This window comes from Bos mutus, chromosome 9, assembly GCF_027580195.1.
Source record: "Bos mutus isolate GX-2022 chromosome 9, NWIPB_WYAK_1.1, whole genome shotgun sequence".
In the NCBI taxonomy this organism is placed as follows: domain Eukaryota; kingdom Metazoa; phylum Chordata; class Mammalia; order Artiodactyla; family Bovidae; genus Bos; species Bos mutus.
The window spans coordinates 70,781,629-70,803,886 of NC_091625.1; the positions used below are offsets into that span (position 1 = coordinate 70,781,629).

Here is a 22,258-nt window from a genome sequence, read left to right on the forward strand (position 1 = left end):
TAAAAAATCCTTCCCTAGTTCCAAGTCAGAAAAAATGCCATCTAAATTTTCTAGTGAAAATTTAAACATTTTGCTTTTAATATTCAAGTTTTTAATTCATCTGTAATTGTGTATGGTGTGAAGTAAGCAAAAACTTATTTTTTTTCACATCTTTTTCCAGCTCCAGTTATTGAGTAGAATTTCCTTTCCCCAATGCAGATGTTGTATATCAAAGTCCACACATATCTCTGAGCTCTGCATACAATGCCATCCACTCATTCATTTAATACTGCACAAACACCACATTGGCTTAGTTATCATGGCTTGTAATGACTCTTGATGTTTAATAGAATAAGCCCTTTCCCCCTCCTCCTCCCCCCCCCTTCTTCTTCCTTCCTTCAAAGATGTTAATTATCTTTCCAAGATCCATAAAAATTATGTTGGATTTTGAGGCAATAGCATTAATATCTCTTCACTATTATATCTCATCCATGAGATGGGCTAGATCCACATTTATTTGGTCTTCTGTAATGTTCTATTGAGTAAACTTTCCTAATACTCTACAAATGTGTCTTGCATACCTGCGGGGTCCAGCCCCGGTGGATCCAGGGAATTCGAAGTGGGGACGGCGTCAGCGAACTGGATACAATAGCTTTAATTAAATATTATTTAGAGATATAAAGATTAATTGAATAAGGATAGCTCAGCAGGAAAATTCAGTGGAGAAAAGTGGCGGAATAACTTGGTTTATGTGGAAAGCTAATAAAATTCAAAAATAAGGAATTTGCGTCACCTACGTAGGCCGCAGGTGTCCTCCCATTCTCCTGAAGGAGAGGAGACACTAAGGCCTCCCTGGTCAGATCTTAGAAGCCCAGGCATAATTCGTAGGCTTGACGAGCCTCCATGCTACAGATGGGAATTCAGCCAGAAGGTGAGAGAAAGAATGACATGGGGAGACCAAGTTTTGGTGAACAAAGCCTGCACTTTATTTTCCAAAGTAGTTTTTATACCTTAAGTTGTGCATAGAGGATAATGAGGGAAGGGGTAGAGTCAGCAGTAAGCCAGGCTTTCTTCCTGCAAACTTATCATATGCAAAAGTTTAGGTGATTTACATCATCTTCTGGCCCGGAGGCCTGTCAACATTTTAAGATCCTTTTTTCAGAAAACTTGTTTTTCTCTAAAGGTGATTATTCTAAAGTCAGGTGCCACCCTCAGAAAGCATTAGATAAAGTTGCATTCCTATAGGGCAAAGGTGTGGTGGGCTATAGCAAGAAAAGAATTAACTCAAGGGTCTAAGGTTACAAACATTAAAGCTACTACTTACATTCCTATACACCAATTATATTAATCAATACACTGCCAGGGACACAGTAGGCAAGGGATATGGAAACTTAGCCACAAACATTGGCCCAACAAGTGAAAAACCCTTCACCAATACAATTTCTAATCAATCTTTTAACTGCTCAAAGGAATCTGTATTTAGACAGTTTAGAACATCTCATGCCTCTCACAGTTGGGAGGCTCTGAACAGTCACGTGGCCGGAAGAACCTATTCAGGCAGGCTAGAGGACTTCCAAAGGAGTTTGTAGGTTGAAACACTCTTGTCACGCCCAGGAAGTTTATCAACTGGAGCTGTAAGTTAACTCTTTTTTAGAGAGAGGTAGTGGGGGACAGCCCCCCATAAAGTCAGAGGTGTAAGTGAGAGCACAAAGCAGTAAAGTAGGCAGACTCTGGTTTTGGGGGTAGGTGCTCGAGAATTTCCAGGGGGACTCCTGAGGCTCCATCCCGCCTTTGCGTTTGCCGAACCTCCTTCCTCATGACCTTTGCCACAGGCGGAGTTCCTCACACTGGTTCCTGGCACATACCTTCTGATAATTTTATTCCTGAGTAACTCAATTTTACATTAGTGTATTTTTAAATCCACAGTTTTTTTTGTTGCTTATTACTGGTGCACACATTTAACTGAATTTTGTATTCAGGCAACTTGCTCAATTTTCCTATTATTTGAAAAATTTCTTTGTAGACTCTTGAATTTTCTATGTGGTTAATAATACTACCTGCAAATTATTATGGTTCTATTTCCTCCTCTAATTCTTGAGGCCTTCAATTTCTTGTTCTTAATATACTGTACTAAGATCTTTAGGACAATATTGATTGAGGCTTTATTATAAAATGACTAAGTCACTTTAAAAATGAAACAGTTGCTTCTTATGACATTTAAAAAGTTTATTAGGGACTTCCTTGGAAGTCCAGCCATTAAAACTCCATGCTCCCATTACAGGGTGCTCGGGTTTGATTCATGGTAGGGGAGCTAAGATCCCATCTGCCTCACGGCCAAAAAAAAAAAAAAAAATGTCTTTTAAAGATGACATAGCTCAAAATCTTTGGGGGCTCTTTTCTGCCAATTTTCAATTCAGCACACAAAACTTATCTTTTTATTGTAAGCTTATGTCCATTTTCTAGAGAAATAAGAACCATAGCTTATCACCCAGTCAAAACACTAAGATTTTGCTTGAAATGTTTCTTATTGTTTAATCTGAAAAAAAAAATAGTACTGGTTCTACCTGAGTCTGATAATGACTGCTCATTCTTCTGAATCACTAAGGCTTCCACGGTGGTGGCCCTCATCACTCAGACGCTTCCCACTGAGATTTTCCATTTACACTGCACTGCTATTACTCTGTTTCTACTTTGTGTTGACCCTATCCTCCCCCATCCCATGAAAAACCTCTATTTTAAGCAAGTAATTTTTGCACTACAAGAAAGAGAGAAACTAAGGAAGGAAAGAAAGATGGGAGGGAGGAACACATGCATGATGATTTGCTGCATTGGCTAAACAGATAGAGTGATATAATGCTGTGATCTGAGCTTAAAATTGATAGTCTGGGATGTATTTTTAAATCTCATCTGTGCACCTATGAACCAGGTTGACAATGGCAATGTTAATTATAAGTAATAATAATTTGAATTTCTTGATCTTGTACTATCTCATTTTCAAAAACCTCATTTCGTTTCCATTAACATTTCAGAGAGGTTGAGAACATATTGATATTATTCAGGTCTCTATCCTTAGCATTTAGCTGACACAATGACAGGTATATATCAGGTGCTCAGTAAATTTGTTATGTGAATGAATAAATGACTTAATGAATGAGTAAGTCTTCACTACAACTCTGAAAGTTACATATTACCCATTTACAAATAAGGAAACTGAAATTTAAGATTTGGTTAATTGCTTTCTGCTGCCAAACATAGCTGAATAGCTACTAATAACCTGTTTGAGTATAAACTCAAGCCGATATATTTTCAGGATTCATCCCAGAAATTATTCTGGTTTCTTTTGTTTTTAGTTTTATCTGATGGTCGTTACAGGGGTAGGAAGAAGAAAATTTAGATGATTCAATTACCTGGGTAATGACTATCATTTTTCACTTCTTTGTTAATTAGAACAAACATTATTCTAGTTATACATATTCAAATTTAGCATTGTGATAATAGCCCCTCTAGTCTACTCATGTAAAGCAGATGTTAGTATGTTATTTTGTTGTGTTGTATTTTGTTTTATTGTTCTTGCAACATGAACCATGGAAGAAAAATCAATGGATTATCTGAGTGTTTTTCCTTATTTTGCCAACTTTTAATAATTTTATGCACTTGGGAGAATTATACAGACAAAATGTAAACGCTAGGCCATTTAAAAATAGTTATTAGCACATTTCAAACTTATGATATCACTGTTTTCAAACTCTTCTGTTTGTTAAAAGTAAAGTCTTATGAGAATCGCTAATAGCAGTGATTAAATGTGTTGATTGGATATTTACCAATGTCCACAGTACTTCATTTACAGTTTGACACTTGGAACCTGCAATTCAAGCTCATAGTCCAAAGAGACCAGTATAAGCAGCATTTCTCTCTTTACTCTCATTTGCTAAACTTTTGAGTAAATAGACACCGGAGGGCATCATTAACACATTAGCTGTTCTGCCTTGATTGTGATGGGAAATAATTTCACACTATTATTCATTGGGGAAGTAGTTTTACTTAGTGGAGACAGGAACACATTTATCACAGAACTGTGTTTGAAGAACCAAATGTTTGGGGACTTCTACAGATTATTAAGCAAAGTGCATATCTGAGAAAGAAAACTTTAGCTGATGCAAGAGAGGCAAAATAGTGACCTCTGTCTTAGTCTATCTTCTTATTTGATGTAAATGTGTTTACAGAGCTGGTATCATGAATGAAAAACAAAGAATCACTTATCTGGAAGATTTCAGAAATCTCAGAAAAACCATTCAGCTAACATTACATCTCAACTCTGGTTGGAGATACAAGAAAACTCTTAACTAAATATTCATTTTGTTTGTCCCTTAAGGAGTAATTTCAAATTTTAGAATTGTAATAAATTAAACACATTGAGTAAATTAAGATTCTGTGTCAAAAAAGGGTATAACACAAGAAAAAGACAATTTTTGTCTTCAGTTCAGTTCAGCCACTCAGTCATGTCCAACTCTTTGCGACCCCATGAACCACAGCATGCCAGGCCTCCCTATCCATCACCAACTCCCGGAGTCCACCCAAACCCATGTCCATTGAGTAGGTGATGACATCCAACCATCTCATCCTCTGTTGTCCCCTTCTCCTCCTGCCCTCAATCTTTCCCAGCATCAGCGTCTTTTCAAATCAGTCAGATCTTCGCATCAGGTGGCCAAAGTACTGGAGTTGCAGCTTCAACATCAGTCCTTTCAGTGAACATCCAGGACTGATTTCCTTTAGGATGGACTGGTTGAATCTCCAAAGGACTCTCAAGAGTCTTCTCTAACATCACAGTTCAAAAGCATCAGTTCTTTGGTGCTCAGCTTTCTTTATAGTCCAACTCTCATATCCATATATGACTACTGGAAAAACCATAGCCTTGACTAGATGGACCTTTGTTGACAAAGTAACGTCTGCTTTTTAATATGCTGTCTAGTTTGGTCATAACTTTCTTTCCAAGGAGTAAGTGTCTTTTAATTTCATGGCTTCAGTCACCATCTGCAGTGATTTTGGAGCCCCCAAAAATAAAGTCAGCCATTGTTTCCACCGTTTCCCTATCTATTTGCCATGAAGTGATGGGACCGGCTGCCATGATCTTATTCTGAATGTTGAGTTTTAAGCCAACTTCTTCACTCTCCTCTTTCACTTTAATCAAGAGGCTCTTTAGTTCTTCACTTTCTGCCATAAGGGTGGTGTCATCTGCATATCTGAGGTTATTGATATTTCTCCCAACAATCTTGATTCCAGCTTGTGCTTCCTCCAGCCCAGCGTTTCTCATGAGGTACTCTGCATACAAGTTAAATAAGCAAGGTGACAATATACAGCCTTGACGTACTCTTTTTCCTATATGGAACCAGTCTGTTGGTCCATGTCCAGTTCTAACTGTTGCTTCCTGCCTGCATAACGGTTTTTTCAAGAGGCAGGTAAAGTGGTCTGGTATTCCCATCTCTTTCAGAATTTTCCACAGTTTATTGTGATCCACACAGTCAAAGGCTTTGGTATAGTCAATAAAGCAGAAATAGATGTTTTACTAGAACTCTCTTGTTTTTTTGATGATTCGATGGATATTGGCAATTTGATCTCTGGTTCCTCTGCCTTTTCTAAATCCAGCTTGAACATCTGGAAGCTCACAGTTCACATGTTGCTGAATTCTGGCTTGGAGAATTTTGAGCATTACTTTACTAGTGTGTGAGATGAGTGCAATTGTGTGATAGTTTGAACATTCTTTGGCATTGCCTTTCTTTGGGTTTGGAATGAAAACTGACCTTTTCCAGTCCTGTGGCCGTTGCTGAGTTTTCCAAATTTGCTGGCATATTGAGTGCAACACTTTCACAGCATCATCTTTCAGGATTTGAAATAGCTCAACTGGAATTCCATCACCTCCACTAGCTTTGTTTGTAGTGATGCTTTCTAAGGCCCACTTGACTTCACATTCCAGAATGTCTGGCTCTAGATGAGTGTGAGTGATCACACCGTCGTGATTATCTGGGTCGTGAAGATCTTTTTTGTACAGTTCTTCTGGGTATTCTTGCCACCTCTTCTTAATATCTTCTGCTTCTGTTAGGTCCATACCATTTCTGTCCTTTATTGAGCCCACCTTTGCATGAAGTGTTCCCTTGGTATCTCTAATTTTCTTGAGATCTCTAGTCTTTCCCATTCTGTTGTTTACCTCTATTTCTTCGCATTGATCACGGAGGAAGGCTTTCTTATCTCTTCTTGCTATTCTTTGGAACTCTGCATTCAGATGCTTATATCTTTCCTTTGCTTTTCACTTCTCTTCTTTTCACAGCCATTTGTAAGGCCTCCTAGCAAGAATTCTTTTGCTTGCATTGGTCGTGGCCTTTGTCATCTATTTTCATTGAATTTTAAGCATAGGTTATAAGTCGTCCTTAAAACTTTAATTTCTTCAATGTTTGGAGCTATCCTGATGCCTCCATGGTATGCTGCAAGCTCACCATCAACTCTTACTGCCAAAACACCTTTCTTGCTTCAAGGGATATTAACAACGTAGAATAGTGGATTTGGGGATTTCACAAAAAGAAAGTTTTAAACATGGGCGCAAACGTGCCGATACGCTGTACTGTGCTGTCGCTTCTGTTGTGTCTGACTCTGTGCAACCCCATGGACTGTAGCTCGCCAGGCTCCTCTGTCCATAGGGATTCTCTAGGCAAGAATACTGGAGTGGGTTGCTGTGCCCTCCTCCAAGGGATCTTCCCAACCTTGGGATCAAACATAAGCTTGTCAAATAAGATCCTTGTCAAAATATTTTGTCTGTTATTACTATATTTTCTTTCATGAAAAGAACATCTTAATCCTGGAAATTTAGTAAGGAATGATCTTAGTCAAGAGACAGTCTATTAATTTGAATGCATATTCCATAATGAAAAACTCTTACACTGTGTTTATTTTCTCACTTCATAATGACTGGTAAAAAGTGTGTCATAGCCAATGCTAGTCTTCAAACTGGGAAAATTTGAGAATCCCTGAGTTAGATGATCAAGGCATTATTAGTTTGACAAAATAACATTAAAATGCTTAAATTTCAAAACATAACTTTAGAAATAGTTTTTCCCACAGGAACTCTACTTGGTGCACTGTGGTGACCTGAATAGGAGAGGAGGGGATACATGTATAAGTACAGTTGATTAACTTTGCTGTACAGTAGAAACTAACGCAACACTGAAGCAACTATAAAGTGAAGTCGCTCAGTCGTGTCTGACTCTTTGCGACCCCATGGACTGTAGCCTATCAGGCTCCTCAGTCCATGGGATTTTCCAGGCAAGAGTACTGGAGTGGGGTGCCATTAATTTAATAAATAAATAATTAATTAAAAATTTTAAAATGTTGCACTCAAATAGTTAGTTATCTTTCTTCTCTCCCTTCCTTGGACAAATGTTCTTGGAGCAACTATCTGGCCCAGGCCCTGTGGCAGATGCTGGGGAAAACTGAGTCCCTAACTCACAGGAGCTCATAGCCAGGGCTTCTGAGCTCATTTTTAAATACATTGTGCTATTCATTATTCCTCTGAATTTTCACTGTACAATATAAACTTAATTTTTTTTATTCCTTTTTTTTAACATCTAAGGAAATGGTGCTTAGGAGAAATGTGATCCAAGGAGCATGGGCTGCTGCTGTTTGAAACTGCAGATTTCTGAATCTCAGTCCAATCAACCCTAAATAATTCCAAACAGTTAGGAATTCAACATCAGCCTTGGTAGTAGCTCATATGCTAAATCTAGTTAGCAGTTTCAGAACCAGCTTTTTAAATAATTTAACCATTAAAATCTTTTCCTATCCATAAATAATACATATTTATTGCCAAAATTAAAGTCATACAGGCACATCTGCTTAAACTTGACTGGAGATAAAACTATGAGTCCTGATAGTTGCTTCATATTTGACCTGAAGTAGGAGAGAGGGTAGAGTTTGGGCCAGACAGACTTGGATTCCAATCTGTCTCTAACTTGCATTAACACTATACCCTTGGATTTCTTATTTCCCCTGATTCATCTATTCCCCTTAAAAATGTGCTTTGAGTGACTTCTCTGTCCCAGGTCTGGTGCTGAGTATGGAGTAGAAGAATGAATAAGAAACAGTCCTTAACTTCTGTAGTTCACACTCCAGTGGGGACAGAGGGCATTTGAAAAATAAGCGGGCAGTGTATTGATGAGAGACTTCCCCAGTGGCTCCTGGGTTAAAGAATCCACCTGCAATGCAGGCGATGCAGATTTGATCCCTGGGTTGGAAGATCCCCTGGAGGAGGGCATGGCAACTCACCCCACTACTCTTGCCTGGAGAATCCCATGGACAAAGGAGCCTGGTGACCTACAGTCCATGGGATCATACAGAGTCTGAAGTGACTGAGCGTGCACATATAGATAAGTGCAGGGCACAACATTGGGAGGTTTTTTGGTTTTGTTTTGCTGCTGCTGCTGCTGCTAAGTCGCTTCAGTCGTGTCCGACTCTGTGCAACCCCATAGACGGCAGCCCACAAGGCTCCCCAGTCCCTGGGATTCTCCAGGCAAGAACACTGGAATGGGTTGCCATTTCCTTCTTCAATGCATGAAAGTGAAAAGTGAAAGTGAAGTTGCTCAGTCTTTTCCAACTCTCAGCGACCCCATGGATTGTAGCCCACCAGGCTCCTCCATCCATGGGATTTTCCAGGCCAGAGTACTAAGTTGGTTTGTTTGTTTGTTTTTTGATGTGGACAATTTTTAAAGTCTTTATTGAATTTGTTACAATATTGCTTCTGTTTTATGTTTGGGTTTTTAGGTTGTGCAGCATGTGGGATCTTAGCTCCCTGATCAGGAATTGATTGCATTGGAAGTTGAAGTCTTAACCACTGGATCGCCCAAGGAAGTCTGCACACTGGGGGATTCAGAGAAGACCCCTACTTGATCTTAGAGAATTTAGATGGATTCCTGGAGAGGCAATCCTCAAGATGAGTCTTTTAAAATGAGTAAAAGTCATGGAGATGGAAGAGGGGAAGGAGGCGTTTCAGCCATGGGGGCTGCAGGAGCAAAGACATAAGCAGGGAAAGCACAGGAACCACGAGGAAATTGGACTTGACCTCACGCTTGTCTGGTTTCAAAGCCTGAGGCCATCCCTCTATGCGGGGAACTTCAGAAATCTGGCTCTAGACCAGCAAGCTTCAGAGCTTATACAAAGTGTTCATCCAAATTCATTAACTACTTGGACAATAAGTAGGTATTTTGCAGGTAAATATCAATACTATATATGTAGATAGAAATATATAGTTATGTTCATATATGCCTTCTATAGAAATTATTTTTAAAGAAATAAAAATTCCCAATATGCAAAACTGCCACAGACTAATGCAGAAATGTATCACCAGGTTAACTTTCTTCTTCATAGAACTTGGAATAAGTCTGATATTCTTTTCCATAATTTTAATTGTGGAATTTACTGGGAAATAGGATGATGTAATGTTGCTCTAGTCTTTTTTTTTTTTTTTTTAAAGATATGTAATATCTGCCAGGTACTCCATGTGTACTAAGCATATTCTGAATGAACACTAGCATAGCACATACCAATAAAATGACAGAGAATAATGCTAATAAAATGTATTTGCTGAGTATTTTTATGTGCAAGGCCGCATGCTAGGCAGTATCTCTCATGTAATGATTAATGGTCCAGTGAGACAATATTATTGTCCTTATTTTGCAGGTGAGTAATTCACTGGGAGCTTACAGACTTAATAAAAGGATTTTACGAGGAGAGGAATATGGAACAGAAGGTCAGGACCTGTCAAAGACAAATTTACCTTCTCTAAATGCTTGTTTACAGTTGGCCATGTACTCAATGACCTGTTTGAAACACTTTGGGAAATGAATATATACTTTATCTTTAAAAAAAAAAAATCTTCAATTTGATTCTTACATTACTTAGATTATTTGAGTGCAACACTCAAAATATCTCTCAATACTGTTTTTTTTTTTGTATACTTTATAGTCTACTAAATTTAAAAACATAAATCACTCTTCATGAATCTTTAAACATTTCAGTTAATATTCACACTCTGATTGACAGTGTACAGTTAAACAAACTGATTCACCAAAATCCACAATTTATGGGAGTTTATATAGTTTGCTTTACTTTTTTGACAAAAATTATGACTCTCCAAAAATTGGATTATTGACTTCAAGAACCAAGTTTAAAATCAGGCTGGAACTTCCATTGCACTGATCTCTTAAGATGGCAATATTATTATTACAAAAAAATCAGTTCCGACAAGTTCCTTGCTAAAACATTTTTATTTTTATCTCTTCTTCAATGGAAATTTATTTGAATATTTCTCTTTGAGAAGGGAGTGGAATATGATACTGTTTTGAATGGACATTGTTTGGACTAGGAAATAATGTTCTATTGTGTTGTAACAACTGCTTTCTTTATGTTTACCATAATATCGTATGTCAAGTTCAAGTTCTTCTCGTGCATGCAACCAAAAGCTATTCCTACTGTGAATTCATTAGAAGACTATCTGGGAGTCATGAAATCCATGAGAGAATGGAGAACTCAGTTTGGAAATGAATACTTGGGTATCTGTGGAATCTGGGAGGCATGAACTCCAACAACACCAAGAGCAGTCAGGTCACAGTCTCACCATATGAATAGAATGGAAACCCACATTTTTTTTTGTTTGTTTTCTGCTAATGATTCTGCTAAAAATAGTTGTCTTTTTCCCTTCTTTTAAGGTTCAGTTTCTAAAGAAAGACCTTCTGAAATTTTTAGTGTAGGTTTTCTACCCATCTGTTTAGTTAAGGGGAAAGGCAGAAGGCCACTCTCTTCCTTACAGTTCCAACAAATTATATCTAGTCTGGATGAGAAATTTCCCAAAGCTAATTGAATTCCAGTTGAGAAGCAGATTCTGGACAACCAAAAGACTAAAATACCTCTGCATGAAGGAATGGAAACTAGAATAAAGCTGCACATAGGGAAAGACAAGGTGAGCCTTTCTTCTTGTTTGCTGAAAGGATGGGTTACTGGTTGTTTTTTATTAAGAGTATTAAAAACAGAGGCTACAAAGAGAAATAGGCTATAGGGGATTTAGTACTAAGTCTAAAAGGTAGAATTATCTGAGTCATAAACTTGTTCCAAGAAAAATGTGGTCTCAATAGTCATTTAAAATAGATGGAAGACAAGGATGACTTATATCAACATTGTCAATGCTTAGTTGCTGAGTCGCTTAGTCATGTCCAACTCTTTGTGACCCACTGGACTACAGCATATTGCTCTAAAAATTCTGACTCATGAAGTACAGCAAAGACTGTAGATAAGAATAACTATTAGAAAAGAGATAAAGTTTAGCATTTTTTGAGGATACTATGACTGTATAATGAAAATCCAAGCAAGTCAACTGAAAAACTAGAATAAATTTTACTATACACAAGCAATAATAATTATATAGAAAATATGATGACTTTAAAAAGATATATTCATAACAGGCAAGACACACACACACGAAAGTATAAAACATCTAAGAATGTGTGGGAGCAAATGAAGAAAACCATAGAAACTTGCTATAAGGTATAGTCAGTCAGTCAGTTCAGTCACTCAGTTGTGTCTGACTCTTTGTGAGCCCATGAACCACAGTACACCAGGCCTCCCTGTCCATCACCAACTCCTGGAGTCCACCCAAACTCATGTCCATTGAGTCGGTGATGCCATCCAACCGTCTCATCCTCTGTCGTCCCCTTCTCCTCCTGCCCTCAATCTTTCCCAGCATCAGGGTCTTTTCCAATGAGTCAGCTCTTTGCATCAGGTGGCCAAAGTATTGGAGTTACAGCTTCAACATCAGTCCTTCCAGTGAACACCCAGGACTGATCTCCTTTAGGATGGACTGGTATAGAAAACTATCTAAATGCTTTTGTTCCCTTTTTAAAATTTAACAAAAATAGTTTCACAAGTAGAAGAGTCAAGATAGTTTCTGAAACCAGGAGTGATTAGGGACAACTTTCTTACCATATACTAAATGAAAAAGGTTTTCAAACTGCTTTTAAAATCTATGAGAACAAAATCTAGTCACATCAAGGAAACTAAATATACAGTCCTGAAAGAGATTGTAATAGATAGAAGGGTTTGTGAACAGAAATGCATATACAGGAACATGCATTTTTAAATTTTATTTAAAATTAACTGCCTCACCCTAACTTACCCATGAGCATAAGTCACAATTGGGAAACAAATAAATTCAAATCCGTGGTGCTGCTTAACACGATACAAATTACATGAAGTCTAGATTAGAAACAGTTCAAATGCAAATTGATATTTATGATTAAGAATGCTTGCTCACTTCTATTAGGGGATCTTACTTGAAATCACTATTTCTCCTTATTTTTCTTTTCTATATGCCATAGTAATAGACATGGGATACACTGTGTCCAATTATAGCTCTTCTTTGCCTCATGTTTAGCTGCTCTGATGAATAACTGCTTCTCTTTCAGTGTAGCTTGGCACCCAACAAGTGAATTTGCTTTATTTCCTACAGCTTGTATTTTGAGTCCTATCACACCAGGCATGACCTTGAAATGTGATGAAATCCTCCCAGACGTTTTTGTGGGCTTCAGTAACAGGTGCTGTGTGCTTAGTTGCTCAGTTATGTGTCCAACTCTTTGCAACCCCATGGTCCTTTAGCCCACCAGGCTCCTCTGTCCATGGGCAAGTGGGTTGCCATGTCCTCCTCCAGGGGATCTTCCCAACCCAGGGATCGAACCAAGGTCTCCTGCAGTGCAGGCAGATTCTTTACCATCTGAGCCACTAGGGAAGCACAGGTAACAGGCATTTAATTTAAGCTGTTCAAAAAAAAAAAAAAGGAATCAAAATGAACTAAGTGGTCAACAATGGGAAAATGGTTAAAAAAATTTTTGTGCATTCATACAATTTAACATTTTGCAGTCATTACAAAATGATGTTTTTAAGAACTTTGAATGATATGGTTCTTAAGTAAGCTATGAATTATATTTTTATTTTTATTTTGTTTCTATATATTATTTTATTTTCCTCTATTTTCCAAATTTCCTACAAGTATGAAAATCAGAAAAAAACATTTAAAAAATGTAAACATCAATAGATTTAAAAATCAGAATATGTATTAATAATTAGTAATAAATAGCAAATTATGTGTAAGCAATAGTAATATTCAATGTACACTTTTAGTTGACTTTAAAAAAAGGCATATATATCCAAGCAAATGAATGACAAAGTCCTTCTAATTGCCATCTCCAAATGTAGCCTCTTAATTTCCACCACGGAACAACTGAGTAAGGTACCACTGTCGGTTTCATGGCAGTTCATGTAAGAGTAGGAAGTGTTCTTTAAAATTTTAAGTTCTTAATTTCTGGACTTGTAAAGCTTCAATATACATAATACGAATGGCAAATAAAAAGCAAGATGTAAGCATCATATCTCACTGTACAATCTTTGAACCAAATATTTGATAAAAGTCCCTACAATTGGCACATGTGGTTGATATTATGCATGTTCATAATGATCACCAACTATTTTGTAAAACACTCGAAATCAGTCCTTAATATTCATTGGAATGACTGATGCTGAAGCTGAAACTCTGATAATTTGGCCATCTGATGCGAAGAACTGACTCACTAGAAAATACCCTGATGCTGGGAAAGATTGAAGGCAGGAGGAGAAGGGGACAACAGAGGATGAGATAGTTGGATGGCATCACTGACTTGATGGACATGAGTTTGAGTAAGCTCCAGGAGTTGGTGATGGACAGGGAAGCCTGGCGTGCTGCAGTCCATGGGGTCGCAAAGAGTCAGACATAACTGAATGACTGAACTGACTGACTGAAATCATAATAATTCTATGGATTTATTCTGAAAATAATTTGCTCCTAGATGAATCTTTTTGGAAAATTTTACCAACTAGAATTATCTTTAGTGCTTTTCTGAACCAGGGGTAGAAAAATGCATAAATCATTGGATTAAAAGTAGAGTTCAAATAGCCAAACCAAATCAATGCATCGTTCAAAGTAGGTGGGATAGTATAGTCCAGGAAAGGGTCCATGACCATGCAGACAAAGAAAGGACACCAGCATGTTAAGAAAACTCCCATCACAATCCCTAAAGTCTTCGCAGCTTTCCTTCCTCTGCTTCGTGAAATTCCATTTCTCTCTTCCAACCCAATTTGAACCTTCTGCTTTGCATCATGAATTGATCTTGCCTGGCCTTTTGCTATGAAATATATTCTACAATAGATGCACAGCATAATAGAGCCAGGTATATAGAAAGAAGTCATAAAGGCCAGAACCCCAGATGTTTTGCTGAAGAAGACAGAGCAACTCCCTATGCAGTGACTGTGTTTATAATACATCTCTTCAGCTCCTTTGAAGTTTAGCTCCAGAAAGATCATCCCAAATGCAAAAAGAGCAGGAATACTCCAACTAATGAAGATCATCAGAGAAATAACCAAGATGTTGATCTTGGTTTTGTATCTCAGTGGGTCACACACAGCATAGTAGCGGTCAATGGAAATGAAGGACAAGTGAAAAATGGATGCTGAACTCAGCATAATGTCAGTGCTGGTGTGAATTTTACAGAAGACTTCTCCAAAAGACCAGTGGTGCTCAATGGATCTCACCATGCTATAAGGCATGACCAGGCACCCCAGAAGAAAGTCCACAGTAGCCATGGACTGAATGAGCCAATTATTTAGGGTATGCAGTTGCTTGAAGTGTGATATGGAAATAATAACTAGCAGATTGCCAACCACTGTGGTCAGAATTATGAGCACCATTAAACTGTACAGGGAAGCCCGGATGTCATTTGACCAGCTGCTTTTCACACAGGAAATATTAATTTTATTGTGGCAAAGGGACATCATTTCTTAGGACAATGCACTGGTTGTTATCTTTTCCTTAGTGGTTTGAGGAGTCTCTCTTCGAAATCCATGATCAGGTTAGAGTTCCTTCTCTTACTTCCATATATATATATCCCAGAAACCTGTGGGGGGAAAAAAGGAAACTATCAACAGTTTGATTCTTCTCACTTTTAATGCATTTACCTGTTACTTCTTGCTGAAAAATGATTATTTTGAAAAGAGGTTTTATTTCCAAGTTCAGTTCAGTAAGTTCAGTTCCTATAAGTTTTTTTTAACATCTACTGCATGTTAGTCACTGTGTTGGAAATGTAAAGCTGAATTATTAGTTTGACATATATGATTCTGTAATTCTGTAATACTCAGCTAAATTGTGGGGAACTTGCAATATATTTTGCAGTATATGTTTAATGTATATTATGTGTAATATATAACATTATGTTATATACTTGCATATTACAAAGATAAAAAGAGGAGAGAGAGTTCAGAAGAACAAAGTAAATTCTGGTTATCAGTGAATAAGCTGTTATTATATTGGGAAAATGCTAGGAAATAGCAAGAAGTCTTAGAATTCCAGGAATCTACTCTCCTTTTCATCTCTTCTCACTCCCTCTGGGATGACAGTTTAAATCAAGACCACATAAGAATCTAAATTTATCCAAAACTGGAATTGGAGGAATAAAATAACTTTGCCATCAAAGGTCCGTCTAGTGAAGGCTGTGGTTTTCCCAGTGGTCATGTATGGATGTGAGAGTTGGACTGTGAAGAAAGCTGAGCGCCAAAGAATTGATGCTTTTGAACTGTGGTGTTGGAGAAGACTCTTGAGAGTCCCTTGGACTGCAAGGAGATCCAACCAGTGCATTCTAAAGGAGATCAGTCCTGGGTGTTCATTGGAAGGACTGATGCTGAAGCTGAAACTCCAATACTTTGGCCACCTGATGCGAAGATCTGACTGATTTGAAAAGACCCTGATGCTGGGAAAGATTGAGGGCAGGAGGAGAAGGGGATGACAGAGGATGAGATGGTTGGATGGCATCATCAACTCAATGGACATGGGTTTGGCTGGACTCTGGGAGTTGGTGATGGACAGGGAAGCCTTATGTGCTGCGGTTCATGGGGTCGCAAAGAGGGGGACACGACTGAGCAACTGAACTGAACTGAAAATGGATATTTTAATAAATTTGAAACATCTCTCCCCCTAGTCCCTTTCTGCCTTCTATTCCCAGGAGGAAACATATCAAATGCACCTGTAAGATTTATTTTAGTAGACACCCAGGCCCACTTTATGACAGAACAAACAGCAGACTAAATATATTTATATTACTTGAATTGTATAATGTTCAAATTATAATTGAAATTCACTAAATAAATGATGGATTTTTTTTGACTACAAAATTTATGTGCTCTCAACTAAACTAAAATTTAAAGTTTTTTTCTCACTATTGCCCCCTTTTCCTTCTTTATTTTACTTTTGTTGTTGATATATTAAAGGAATCAAACAATGTTTAGAATGTTTGCTAATAATTTCTACCAATTAAGAAAATATCCCTGCCTGGTATCACATTGAGCAGCTTCACTCAGCAGGAACTAGGGTCCAAATATAAGTAAGGGAAGGTGGGGGGAAAAAAACTGACTGCTCAGTTTTAGAAGATTATATTCATAGATGATGAAAGAGTCATCTGGCAAATTTGTATGCCTTGTTCTTCATTCCCAGATAAAAATCAAATGGCTTCCTCCTCATAACGATACATCTTGTTTTCAGAGAAATAAAGCCTGAAGCATTTTATCTGAGAAAGTATTGATAATATCAATGACACTTCAGAAGAATAATCTGTCTGGTCAACTTTAGAACTTTATGCATAAATTTTGTGCAAGTATTTTTAAATGTTATAATTTATTTTTAAATGCTGCTGCTGCTGCTAAGTCACTTTAGTCATGTCCAACTCTGTGCGACCCCATAGATGGCAGCCCACCAGTCTCCCATCCCTGGGATTCTCCAGGCAAGAACACTGGAGTGGGTTGCCATTTCCTTCTCCAATGCATGAAAGTGAAAAGTGAAAGTGAAGATATTCAGTCGTGTCCAACTCTTAGCGACCCCATGGACTGCAGCCTACCAGGCTCCTCCGTCCATGGGATTTTCCAGGCAAGAGTACTGGGGTGTATTTTTTAAATAGATTTATTTAAATAAATGTTCTATGATGATATTATGAGTTGAACACTTATCTAAGAACATGACGTAATAGTGGTTTTCTTTTCTTCCAGCTTTAAGAATTTAGCTGGCTAGAAATGATTACTCTCTGTATTTACAAATTACGAAGTTGAACATACTATAGCAATACAGAAAGTTAATCTCTATGATATCTAGCTAGGCTTCCCAAGTGGCGCTAGTGGTAAAGAACGTGCCTGCCAATTCAGGAGACATAAGAAACTCCAGCTGGATCCCTGGGTCAGGAAGATCCCCTGGAGGAGAGCGTGGCAACACACTCCAGTATTCTTGCCTGGAGAATTCCAGGGACAGAGGAGCATGGTGGGTTACAGTCTATGGGGTTGTAAAGAGTCAGACACTACTGAAGCGACTTAACATGCATGCTCTGATAACTAGTTAACTCAACAGTTCTGTTCAAATTATCTAATTACCTAATGTTTGAAAATGACACATAATTTTAAAATATATTGTTAGGCATTATAGTTTGAAGTAGAGTTGTCTAGCAAGACAGGATTTCACTGGTAGAGTGTCCCCAACTTCCCAGTAAAAGGCCATCAATGCTAATTTCACCATGCCATTTGTCCCTGGTTCCTTCAACTACCCATGTCTAATGGCTCAGACTTTCAATCCCATACTAGTCTGTACAATTACTAATGTGAACCTATCTCCTAATCGACTCATCCACTACCCACTCACAAACCCTTCCATGTATTCCCTCTGGAGCTCATGGTCATCACCCTATTTCCTCAGGCTCTTTTTAAAAAACTTCCCTCTCTTTGTTCTAACTGAAACTTTCTTTCCCCTGAGGATATCTCTTTCCCTACATCCTTATCAAAGGTAATTGTTTCCTCTCCTGCATCCTTGGCTATCTTTTCTATTACAGGACTTGGAGGAAAAACATGTCCTCTTGTACTCATTGACATTGCAAATCATTATCCCTCCTTCCTTCCTAACTTCCATCCCTTGCAAACTTTGAAGCTCTGTGTTCAGACTACACCTCCTCTTGCTGCAGACTTCAGACTTCAAGTCATTTTTCTATATCTTGAAGATGTTAGCTCCTGGCCTACTCTCACTTTCTCCAAAGCTACTCCTGCTAAAATTCTTCATAATTTTCTTGTCCACATAAATGATTCAGTAATGGACTTGTTTTTTTTAAACTTTACATAATTGTATTAGTTTTGCAGCTCCTTACTCCTCTGTCTTCCAACAAGCATGTCCTCCACACGTTTTCTCTGCATAGCTATCTCACTTTCTTATTTAACTAAAGACACCAGATATGTACTTATGTTCACATTAATACAATGCAGAGTTTAACTTTGCATTAGACATAATTTGTTCTCTTCCTATAAATCCAAAACCTCAAATTAACTTAAGAATCTCTTAATTTTGATGACCTAAATCTGATGCACTATTATATTCTGTGTAACATAGCAGAGACGCTCTCAGGTATAGTGTGTTTATATTATCATAATATTGCTGGAGATGATTTTCTCTCTTATCTATCAGTCTATGCTGATGTCTCCACAAACAGATGGATTTTGCCATTCTTCCTGTTACTTACAGATGGAAACAATTTACTTGCAGGGATGTCCCATCTGGACATTCCATGCTGCTTCTGCTTAGTCACTTCAGTCATGTCTGACTCTTTGTGACCCAATGGACTGTAGCCCACCAGGCTCCTCTGTCCATGGAATTCTCCAGGCAAGAATACTGGAGTGGGTGGCCATGCCCTTCTCCAGGGGATCGTCTCGACCCAGGGATCGAACCCAGGTCTCCTGCATTGCCAGTGGATTCTTTACTATCTGAGTCATCAGGGAAGCCCAATGAGTCATAATTTAAATATTTGGAAATCCTGTGCATGACTAAAAACTGAATCACTGAACTTGCGAATCAAGCAGAGGAATATTACATACTCTAAGCTAAAAGACAAACAGAAAGGCAGTCATTCTTTTTCAAGATATTATAATCAAATGCCTTCCTCCTGTCAGGCACTATGTGCTGAGGCAAGAATGGTGAACAGACACAATGAAATTCCCTGCTCTTCTGGAACTTACATTCCAGTTGAAGGATCAGTCAGTTCAGTTGCTCAGTCATGTCCGACTCTTTGTGACCCCATGAACTGCAGCATGCCAGGCCTCCCTGTCCATCACCAACTCCCGGAGTTTACCCAAACTCATGTGCATCGAGTCCGTGATCCCATCCAGCCATCTCATTCTCTGTAGTCCCCTTATCCTCTTGCCCCAAATCCCTCCCATATCAGGGTCTTTTGCAGTGAGTCAACTCTTCGCATGAGGTGGCCAAAGTATTGAAATTTCAGCTTCAACATCAATCCTTCCAATGAACACCCAGGACTGATCTCCTTTAGAATGGAATGGTTGGAGCTCCCTGCAGTCCAAGGGACTCTCAAGAGTCTTCTCCAACACCACAGTTCAAAAGCATCAATTCTTTGGCACTCAGCTTTCTTCACAATCCAACTCTCACATCCATACATGACCATTGGAAAAACCATAGCCTTGCCCAGATGAACCTTTGTTGGCAAAAGTAATGTCTCTGCTTTTCAATATGCTATCTAGGTTGGTCATAACTTGCCTTCCAAGGAGTAAGCGTCTTTTAATTTCATGACTGCAATCACCATCTGCAGTGATTTTGGCGTCCCCAAAAATAAAGTCTGATACTGTTTCCACTGTTTCCCCATCTATTTTCCATGAAGTGATGGGACCATATGCCATGATCTTAGTTTTCTGAATGTTGAGCTTGAAGCCAACTTTTTCACTCTCCTCTTTCACTTTCATCAAGAGGCTTTTTAGTTCCTCTTCACTTTCTGCCATAAGGGTGGTGTCATCTGCATATCTGAGGTTATTGATATTTCTCCCGGCAATCTTGATTCCAGTTTGTGCTTCTTCCAGCCCAGGGTTTCTCATGATGTACTCTGCAGAGAAGTTAAATAAGCAGGGTGACAATATACAGCTTTGACATACTCCTTTTCCTATTTGGAACCAGTCTGTTGTTCCATGTCCAGTTCTAACTATTGCTTCCTGACCTGCATACAAATTTCTCAAGAGGCAGATCAGGTGGTCTGGTATTCCCATCTCTTTCAGAATTTTCCACAGTTTGTTGTGATCCACAAAGTCAAAGGCTTTGGCATAGTCAAAAAAGCAGAAATAGATGTTTTTCTGGAACTCTCTCTTGCTTTTTCAATGACCCAGTGGATATTGGCAATTTGATCTCTGGTTCTTCTGCCTTTTCTAAAACCAGTTTGAACATCTGGAAGTTCATGGTTCATGTATTGCTGAAGCCTGGCTTGGAGAATTTTGAGCATTACTCTACTAGCGTGTGAGATGAGTGCAATTGTGCAGTAGTTTGAGCATTCTTTGCATTGCCTTTCTTTGGGATTGGAATGAAAACTGACCTTTTCCAGTCCTGTGGCCGCTGCTGAGTTTTCCAAATTTGCTGGCATATTGAGTGCAGCACATTCACAGCATCATCTTTCAGGATTTGAAATAGCTCAACTGGAATTCCATCACCTCCACTAGCTTTGTTCATAATGATGCTTTCTAAGGCCCACTTGACTTCACATTCCAGAATGTCTGGCTCTAGGTGAGTGATCACACCATCATGATTATCTGGGTCGTGAAGATCTTTTTTGTACAGTTCTTCTGTGTATTCTTGACATCTCTTCTTAATATCTTCTGCTTCTGTTATGTCCATACCATTTCTGTCCTTTATTGAGCCCATCTTTGCATGAAGTGTTCCCTTGGTATCTCTAATTTTCTTGAAGAGATCTCTAGTCTTTCCCATTCTGTTGTTTTCCTCTATTTCTTTGCATTGATCACTGAGGAAGGCTTTCTTATCTCTCCTACTATTCTTTGGAACTCTGCATTCAGATGCTTATATCTTTCCTTTTCTCCTTTTCACTTCTCTTCTTTTCACAGCTATTTGTAAGGCCTCCCCAGACAGCCATTTTGCTTTTTTCCATTTCTTTTCCATGGGGATGGTCTTGATCCCTGTCTCCTGTACAATGTCACAAACCTCCGTCCATAGTTCATCAGGCACTCTGTCTATCAGATCGAGTCCCTTAAATCTATTTCTCACGTCCACTGTATAACCATAAAGGATTTGATTTAGAAGAGTAGTGGTATGCAATGCTAAAATTTGGGCTTTCCTGGTGGCTCAGTTGGTAAAGAATCTACCTGCAGTGCAGGAAACTAGGGTTCAATCTCTGGGTCAGGAAGGTCCTCTAAAGAAGGAAAATTCCATGAACAGACTAGCCTGGCGCTGTCCAGTCCACGGGGTCACAAGAGTCAGACACAACTTTAGCAACCAAACTACCGTCACCAAGAATAAAAGCAAACATCGTGAATAATATTATCTAAATAAAGATTTAGTTTATGTCAAAAAGAGTTATGACAATATGACACAATATAATGCTTTCTAAAAAAATTTTTAAATAGAAAAAAGTAAATTTCAAGAAAACAATATTGAAATTTAAATTTTCAGCTATTTCAATAATCTCTAGTTGTAATCAAAGTTAGTGAGTAGCTGTCAAGACAGTTCTTGCTGGATCCTAAGATGCAAAATTAATGATTTAATTTTGGAAAATTTCTCCAACTTCGTGTTTTAAATTTTAAAATTCCAAGTTGCTTTACCCAGCAAACGTTCAGTGTGATGGTTTTCATAACAGTAACAAAAGTAAAAAGTAAAATCATCTAAACGTATATTAGACACATAAACCTCAGTAGATACATGTTCAAAAAGATGGCAAATTGGTGGAGTTGACTCTTTTTATAATAAGACATAGAGAGATGTCCATGAGATCTTGTCAAGTAAAGAAAAATATGCAGAGTGTTTTAAAGTAGCATGCACTTGAACACACACACTTGTATAAAAGCATGAAGCATAGGCATGGAATAATAGCTCCAACTGCTCAAAGATGGTAAGTTTGAAATTCATTAAATAAATAAATAAATAACAAAATGGGAAAAAATACCAATTTTAGCATTAATTTTTCCTAGGTGAAATAATGGATGAGTTTTACTTTCTTCTCTATAATTTTTACATTTTGCAAGTTTCCTACTATGAAATGCTTCATTTTCATTTTCAGAAAAAAATATTTAATAAAATTATGTAGGTTGTGCATTGTTTCAAATGAAACTTTAAATGAAACTTTCAAAAAGCTATTGATAA

The 22,258-nt window shown here is 38.1% G+C and overlaps 1 protein-coding gene across 1 annotated transcript; it reads right to left on the reverse strand.

Annotated features, from left to right (window-relative positions):
• Positions 1-11,988: 11,988 nt before the first annotated feature.
• TAAR1 (trace amine associated receptor 1) lies at positions 11,989-19,306 on the reverse strand. The gene has a single exon (XM_070377146.1). It carries the CDS (start codon positions 14,872-14,874, stop codon positions 13,864-13,866), a length of 1,011 nt encoding a protein of 336 aa, XP_070233247.1. The 5' UTR covers positions 14,875-19,306; the 3' UTR covers positions 11,989-13,863.
• Between the last annotated feature and the right edge of the window lie 2,952 nt (positions 19,307-22,258).